This window comes from Trachemys scripta, chromosome 1 (genome assembly GCF_013100865.1).
Source record: "Trachemys scripta elegans isolate TJP31775 chromosome 1, CAS_Tse_1.0, whole genome shotgun sequence".
NCBI lineage: Eukaryota > Metazoa > Chordata > Testudines > Emydidae > Trachemys > Trachemys scripta.
The window spans coordinates 132501866-132510555 of record NC_048298.1 but is presented as its reverse complement, the minus strand read 5'-3'; the positions used below and the strand labels follow the sequence as shown (position 1 = coordinate 132510555).

Genomic DNA, 8690 nt, shown 5'->3' with positions numbered 1-8690 from the left:
CTCTTCAGAAGTTAATATGCGGCTCCTTGTATGGGCACCAACTCTGGGTCTGGAGCTACAGGCGCCAACTTTCCAATGGGCCAGGGGGTGCTCACTGCTCAATCCCTAGCTCTGCCACAGGCCTTGCCCCCACTCCACCCCTTCCCGCCCCCTCCCCTGAGCTTGCTGTGCCCTAGCTCCTCACCCGCCCCCCCAGAGAATCCTGCATGCCAGGAACCAGCTGATCGGGAGGTGCAGGGAGGGAGGGGGAGGTGCTGATCGGCTGCGCTGTTGGTGGGCAGGAGGTGCTGGGAGCCGGGGGGGAGGGGGAAGGAGCTGATGGGAGGCTGCTGATGTATTACTGTGGCTCTTTGGTAATGTACATTGGTAAATTCTGGCTCCTTCTCAGGCTCAGGTTGGCCACCCCGCCCTATAGTGTCGGTAGCTGCAAGAGCTGGAAATGAAGTTGCTCTCAGCCTCCTGCTCTTTTCTCCACGTGATCTTCTGCTGAGCGGGGGCAGGAATGGAATAACTGGGAGCTCCCTAACCCCAGCATCTGTCTGCTCAGAGAGTCTAGGGTTACAATAGCTGGGAAGATTCTCTGCAAGGATTTGCAGTCCTTGCCCAGTGCTGTGTCTTCTCTGTATAAATGCATGTTAAAGTCTGCATATATGTGATGTGTGTGGGATGAGACCAGCCTTCTATGATCTCACAAAGAAAGGCAATATAGGGAGAATGAGGACCAGGTGTGGGCCTAGAGGAAAATTATGGGCTTGAAAAGCTAAAGTTTGGAAGGTCAGTTCATTTTAAGAGTGATCACCAGACTCTTCCTCCTCCCACTTAATGAACTCCTAGAACAGTTTGTGATGTCATACATTGGACCATTCTTATGTTAGTAATAAGTAGGGTTTATTAAGCAGTACCACATGAATTACGTTTTGAAAATGAACGGACAAATAAACAAAGGTAGTGCTTCCTTAGATTATGGGTATTTTATTCAAATGTTATGTTGACAAAAGAAAGAGAAAGTAAAACCTAGAAATCTATCAAGAGAAAAATCATTCAGAAAAATAATCCTGGAGAATAAATCCTCTAAGGTCTTTACATATGTTATTGAATAATGAATTAGTTCCTTATAAACTGCTTACACAAAGCAAACCATATGATGTTATGTTCATTTGGTGAAACAGCACTGGCTGCAGAATAAGCAAGATACTCCTGGGGTAACTGTGATGGAATAAACCAGTACACTGAGTCACAGGTGCTAACATGACCCAGTCACTGTACGACATTAAACATTTAAACATGATTCACTTTTCAAAAGGCTACAAGCTGAATCAATGGGAAGGAAATGGCTAAGAGTAACTAAATCAAATTGGAATGATTAAACATTCTAGTGTCCTATCAACATCCCTCCCCCAGGATGGCCTGGTTCAAGACACTCATGGCATCCAGAGACTGGTTGGCTGCCCAGGCCAGGATACTGGCGGCTATCGGGGATTGGTGGATGTGAGTGCTCTTTTCTGTTGATCATCTTCTACACAGAGGCTGAAAACTGGAGTCTGGTTCTCATCTGTTGAAATCTCTAAGCAAGACGGAATGTTCTGGTGAAAAAAGCAACAGCTGAAGTTAATTTCTTTTCTGGAGGTTGGCAGCTTAACATTTGCACTCTAGACTCACTCTGGGATTTAATGGACCTGGGAGGAACTCACTGTAACTGCAATCACCTATAATATTAATTGCTTCAAATCTCATTCAAAACCAGAGCAAATTGCAAAGGGTTCCCAGGCATGTTTAATGGTCACAGGGACTCATCATTAGATCTGGTTGGGAGTATTCCAACTACACGGTTATTCATCGGAAAATGCTGATTCGTCAAATCCAAAATATCTTGTGGAAACATAGCGGCTGTGAAGAAACTTTTGCTGGGAACATCTCTCATGTCCACCATGAGGGGGTGGAAAAAGGAGAGGGAGATAGAGAGAGAGAGCGACCCCACCCCAAAATAGCCAATAGTCTGTTGCTTTGGCCATTCCCCTGGGATATGAGAGACTCAGGTTCAAGCCCCTGCTATGTCTCAATCAGGAACAGGGATTTGAACCTAGGGCCTAGACTACACCTAAAACTGTGAAAAATGTCATAACATGCGTGACGTACTTAGGTCAACCTATCCCCCACTGTAGATGCAGTGCAGTGGATTAAACAATTCTCCTGTCGACATAGCTGCTGCCTCTTGAGGAGGTGGATTTACCACAGCAACAGAAACTCCCTTTCCGTCACTGTAGTGTCTACGCTACAGAGCTACAGCGACGTATCTGCAGAGCTGCCTCAGTGCCGCTGCATCACTTGTAGCATAGACACAGCCTGGGTATCCCAGAGGAGTGTGTGAGGGCCCTACACACCAAGCTGATGGCTACTCTCGGGAGGGTGCTCTCGCTCACTCTCTTCCACCTCCTTGTGGTTTTCACACAAAAACTGAAAAGGTCTCAGGTTTGTTCTAATGCAGAATGAAAACACATCTTGGAATTTCCCATGGCATGGAAATATCATTTATTGGCTGGCTCTTCCCTTCACGCCCTGACTGTGTATTACAGATCACCCTGTGACATGGGGTGATTTGGAAAGGGGAGAGACTTCAGGGGAGTTCAATGAAACATTCAATAGCCCCGTTACTAGGAGGGAATATAAACGCGTCCAGATGTTGGCAAGGAAAGGGGTTAATCAGCTCTGCTGGGGGGATGGGAGGCCTGACAACAGTTTTGCTAGTGTAGATGGACTCTGAGAGAAGGATGTGCGGTGTAGCGTTGTGTCTGCAAGGGAGGGTCAGGAAGAAGGGTCTTTAGGTTGAAGATGGGATGTAAGAGAAGAGAAGAACTGTGGGGTTTCTCTGTCTGGAATTTGTCTAGCCATGCTCTAGAACTTGCTTTGTACTTGGGCTGAGGAAAAACCCTGTTGTTTTTGTCCCTGAAAGGGACAGGACTTTTTACATTTATGCTGTTTTGCAATAAAGCAAACCACAGAGGTGTTTAAACTCCACCAAGATGTGAAGAGCCTTTTGATCTCCTCAGGCACTGAGAGATTTCCAATACAGTGTTAGTGTCCTCATGAGCTCATTTGGAAGTCACTGTGTGTTACAGCTCAGCTGCAGGAGAGAGGCTCTCAGAATCACTGAGATTTCCAAGGAGGTCAAGGAACTATCCTGCTCACACACTGAGTTCTGCACACTGGCGGACTACCACACAAGCCAACGGGGCCCGTGCCCAGAAGCCCTGGTCAATTTGGGGGCCCCCGCAGGAGCACTCTGGTTCCACTCCCTGCTGCTCCTTTCCTCCCCGCTCTTCTTCTCCCTGAGCCCTGCCCTTGGCCAGGCCAGAAGACGGTGCCTGGGGTAGGGAGAGTGTATTCCCCGCACGGTCCTCCGTGTGGAGGTAGGCATGCTGCTCATCCGAGCCCCTCTCCCTTCCCCCCGCCGCCTCCCTGCGCAGAACTGGCCCAAGCCCTGTCCTCCGCCCCTCATGGAGCTGGCTCAAAACTCTCCCTCACCCTGCGTGGAGCTGACCCAAGCCACTCATCTAAGCTCCCTCCTCCCCTGTGCAGGGCTGGCCTGAGCCCTGCCACTCATGCCCGCCCCCCCGCTCCTTTGGCAAAACTGGTCATTTGTCCTGTTTTCTCTTGCCATGTTGGTCACTTGACAAGAGCAAATGGGACAAATGCCCAGTTTTGCCAAAAAAGTTAGGATTTCTGGGGCCAAAAGGCGATGTACGGTCACCCTAGGCCAGGTGTCCCCAAACTTTTTCAGTCACCCCCTCTTTTCCCAGTCTGTGCCCCCCTGGGAGCCAGGGCCAGGAGCAGAGCCAGAGAAGGGAGCAGGAGCTGGGGACCACGGTACGACCGGGGGCTGTAGTTGGGAGCGGGGCCAAAGGCGCAGCTGGGGCCGCAGCCAGGAGCAGAGACATGGACGGGAGCAGAGCAACAGCTGGGGCCGGAGGCAGGGCTGTGGGAGGCTAGAGTGGACCGGGGGGCACAGCAGGGCTGGGTGGCGCTCCCTGCCCACCCCCTGTGGGATCTGACCTAGGCCCCACCACATCTCCGAGTGTTCCTCCGTGTCCCCCTTAGGGGACCACTGCCCTAAGCTGTGGCAAGAGCCTCCCAGGGAGCCTGGGCAGCTGTGGGGAGCCCTGGGCCCTCCACGTGTCCTGAGCAGGTGGGGTTGTGCATGAAAGCAGCCCCCATCCCATGTCCCTGTCCCCACAAGGTGCACCACCCAGAGCAGGTGGAGGGTCTGGGGCTCCCTGCAGCAGTCCAGGCTCCCATGGCAGCTCTTACCAGGGCCCAGCTTCTATCCAGGACAGGGCCTTGAGGGAAGCGGAGGAGCAGGGGGTGGGGCCCTATGGTGAGGGGGAGGGCCCCAATAAATCTTAATCTGCCTCTGTTTCGCATGTGACTGTGGATTATTTCTGGATGCACTTTCCCCCTCCCTAAAGTTCCACTGACCTGAAGGATGGACTGGAGTTCAAGAGAATATAGCATTATCCATGGAGCAAAGTGCCTGGGCCAATAATCATCTTCATCCTTGTCCTCATCATAGACAAATGTTCTCCAACAGTAGCTATAAGCTGGGAAAATGGAGCAAATCAGTCATGTGCTGAAGGAGGTATCAGTGGACTCAGTATACACAAAGGTCAGTCAGTCTCAGGGGAGCGAGACTAATTTGAGCCATGCAGAATGCTTCAGCTAGGCAGGACCAGCTACAGCACTTGGGCCTCATATTCTCCTGTCCTTTTCCATCTTTCTGCCCAGGGAAGATCTCATTAAACCAGCCTTGCAAAATTTCACTCACTTATTCACCTGGGACAACAAAGAGTCCGGTGGCACCTTAAAGACTAACAGATTTATTTGGGCATAAGCTTTCGTGGGTAAAAAACCTCACTAGTGAAGTTTTTTACCCACACAAGTTTATGCCCAAATAAATGTTAGTCTTTAGGGTGCCACCGGATTCCTTATTGTTTTTGTGGATACAGACTAACACGGCTACCCCCTGATACTTGTCACCTGGGACAAGTCATTTATGTATTGAGGGGAGAGTAAAATATCATCTATTTCTTCATGATTACAATCAGCAGCACACTATCAGTAGGTGAGCTGATTTTACTCTGTGGGGAAAATTAGAAAAAAACTGCAAAGCCATCTCTTTGCATTGAAATACAATACTATGTTCTCAAATGAAATTGAAAGATGGCAGATGGACTGTGCCGGAAAGGAGGCTGGTGTTCTCTGTTTATTCCCTGAATAGACCACTAGAGACAGCGGCAGTGTCATACCAGCTTCACCCACTCAGACGGCTCAGCAGTGTGCCTCAGCTCTCAGTTCCTGCCTCTAGCAGTAAAAGGGGCCTTGACTCTTCATGGCTCATTTATGCCCCGGCCTCTCTGCTGAGACAAGGGGATCAGCAAGTGCCAGCAGGGATGGAGATTTTAGTGATTTTTATCTGTACTGCTAGGAACTGGACTGCAAACACCAGCACATTTCACATAGGTCAAAAAATGGCTATCAGCTACTGGCTTTGGGTCAATGACACTCAGGGGAAGGTTTGAAACCAAAGACCTAAAGGGGAAAAGCTCTGAATCCCACTGCACTATCCTGCAAGACTTTGGGGCCAGACTGAAGCCACTGACCTAGAAGTGAAATGATTCCAGAGTCCATTCTACAACCTCAGTGGAGCCATCTGTGACCATGGCTGAATTGGAACTAATGATCTAGAGGCAAACTGCCCCATGTCCTATCTCTATTCCATCCAGTCCCCATAACTCATTACCTGGGAGGTCCATGACTCGGATGGACACTCCAATGTTCACCAGGCTCCGTAGACCCTGACGATTGGTTTCCTCTTTGTGCCAGTAGAGCCATGCTACATAGATAACTAGGTTCACATTAGGCTGTTCTTTCAGGAAATCCCTGATTTCCTTGCAGCAGTCTGCACAGGGACTCCAGGACATGTACCAGGTGATGGAGCAGTGGACAGAAGGATCAGATCTTTGCTTCTGAAAGACATCTTCTATGAAGTGGATTTCAGCATGCTCCGTTCGAGTGCTATGGCAACAGCTCTGCCAGGACCTTTTGCTATTGCTCCACTTGATTTCATAGAACATGTATTGCACCCTTCGAAGGACACTTGGGTCATAACCGTCTATAAATGTCTCCTGGAGTATCTTCCCCCTTGAAACATGAGAGAGATTCCAAAGAGTCACTGACTGCAGCTTTATCACTAAGAGCTTGCCAGACACAGAAAGTTAAAAATGAGAGGGATGGGAAGGAGGCACAGATAAATGAAAACGGAACTTACAGAAGGATAGAGGGAGAGTCAGAGATAGTGACTGGAGAAAGGAAAGCGAGATGGGGAAGGAGAGTTAAATCTAGTATCACACGGATGAGAGGGGAGTGAGATCTGAATCTTCCCAGCTCCCACTTTGCCTGTAAATCTTGTGGAGGATGTGGTGCTTTCATTCTCACCCCTGTGTGATGCCTCTGGATACATGATCTGTGGGAAAAAGAATAGAGTCACCTTGCGCACAGAGAGAAACATAGGGGAAAACAGAAAAAGGGAGACCTCCCAATGCAGCCTCCCTGGGACCATGTAACCTATAGCTGTTCATTCTCAATGGACAATTCCTATTCAGTACTGCTGAATATTGAAGAAGTTCCTTGCTAATGTGCAGTGTCCTGAGGATAGTGAAGGTGATAAGGGATCATCCTGGTCCCAAATATGGCCATTAATTTTCGCATGTGCACATGCAGTAGAATGCCCATTACTTGTTAAGTAACAGTGAAATAAATAAATAAACTAATAATAATTAATAATTAATAATAAATATCTAGGACTTTATCCAAAGCTCATTAAAATCAGATTCAGGCTCTCAATTCTATGTCTAACTGTAAGATGCTACCAATATCCAAAAAACTGTTCTTTCATTTATTTTTATTTTATTTTACTTTAAATGTGGATTTCCCATTAATATTTAAAAATAAACTTAATAATCATTATTAATTTAATTTTTTACGTTGATATTTCCCTGGAGATATAGTTATGTTCGTTCTGTTTTGGAAGAAAATAACATTCTTATTTTCTTGTTATTTTCTTTAAGAACCTTAGAAAACAAAACGCGGGAAACATGGCTCAGGAACATTGAGAACAAACTTTTTCAAATGTAGGACACATTTAAAATTTTCATTACAACCTAAGCGCCAGGATTTAATAACAAAATCCCCGTGTCTTTGAAATTCCTCCTTCAGCGCTTTTTTCTGCCACCATTTTCATGCCCCAATCACTTTCAACTCAAACCTGAAAGCCAAGACAGTGGCATGCAGGGAAGTTCAAAAACATGCTGAGATATGCACAAACACGTACTCGACTAGAGCCCGGACCAAAGTCTATTGAAATCAGTGAAAAGACTCCCCTTGACTTCCATGGAATTTGGTTCAATCCAGGGCTTAATTTGTAATGAATGAGGTGCTGGGGCTCAGCCCCACAAGCTCCGGCACAAATTAAGCCCTGGCTGGGTGGCCAGAGAGTAGCGTTTGCTGGCCAGGAGTCCAGAGGTGCCAGGGCTATGAACTGCCATGCCTAGAGGTGCCAGGGCTAAGCCCCAGTACAAATTAGGCACTGGTTCAGTCCCATAAAGAACACATATACATTATACACATATTTATACTACTTAGTTACATCGAGGCAAGTTTTCAAATATAGACAAGCCTATACAGACACATACAAACATATGCATAGACACACAGAAAAATCTGAACTGTTTATCGAAAGAGGGGGCCAATGGGATGTACTAGTAAAAAACAAATCATTGTTATAACTTGGAAAAACCCAGTATATATATCCACGACAATGTAGTACAATCTACCACAGCTTTAGCTCACCGTTTGTCTTTGTAAGAAGCATTCTTTTAGTACTTATGTAGGAAAATCATTTTACTGTCAGTGATTTTGTTTATCTTTGCTAAGTTAGAAACTAAAAACACATTTTAGATGTAAAACACAGAGGTAGACAGTTCCCTCTTATATACATAGAGCCACAATAGCCATGCAGATAGGCATACATATATACGCCCATACAGCTGCATATACATATATTCACCCATAAATTGATATAGACATTTGCACACATAAATGCACTAAAATACTGTATACAAACACACACACATTTACTTGCAAACACATACACACACATATGCACTAATGCTGCAGCTTTACCTCTGTTCCAACCAGCAGCCATGGCTTTCTCTCACTACAGTTTCCGAGGCTGTTTGTTTTACTGGTGCATTTTCTCCCTTTCAGTTTCTATTCCTCTGACGAGAAACCTAAGAGCATTTTGGGAACAGGAGACTCCCTGACATGCTGGGAGACATGGATAGTGTGCAAGCCAGTTGTACGCAGTCAGTGAGGTTAGGCTTACAGTATTGTAGGGGCTAGACCTCAATACTGATGCAAAATAGTTATAAATAAATTATAATGTATTCTTATGTTTGGTCATTACAGATTTGTTCTTTATTAAATTTAAAGAACTACTTATAAGTACTTTGATATACATGGGGCTTGGAGAATAATAGCTTCTATATTTATATTTTAGCTGCTTGTTTTATTAAATGAAGTATTCCGGTTAATTAAAGAAACTCCTAGGAAATTTGTGCTTTCTGTCAGTTAGGGTA

General features: G+C 46.4%; 1 protein-coding gene across 3 annotated transcripts; it reads right to left on the bottom strand.

Moving 5' to 3' along the window:
* Positions 1–946: 946 nt before the first annotated feature.
* On the bottom strand, positions 947–8325 carry LOC117884823 (C->U-editing enzyme APOBEC-1-like). 3 transcript variants are annotated; one of them, XM_034785666.1, is made up of 5 exons: positions 8236–8325; positions 6490–6517; positions 5795–6195; positions 4474–4595; positions 947–1583 (listed from the first exon to the last, which is right to left on the bottom strand). In XM_034785666.1, exons 1-5 carry the CDS (start codon positions 8255–8257, stop codon positions 1470–1472), a joined length of 687 nt encoding a protein of 228 aa, XP_034641557.1. In that variant the 5' UTR covers positions 8258–8325; the 3' UTR covers positions 947–1469. The 3 variants fall into 3 exon arrangements, with proteins under 3 accessions (XP_034641557.1, XP_034641548.1, XP_034641567.1); XM_034785657.1 differs by having other exon boundaries at positions 6323–6517; positions 8236–8297; XM_034785676.1 differs by lacking the exon at positions 8236–8325 and having other exon boundaries at positions 6451–6522.
* Between the last annotated feature and the right edge of the window lie 365 nt (positions 8326–8690).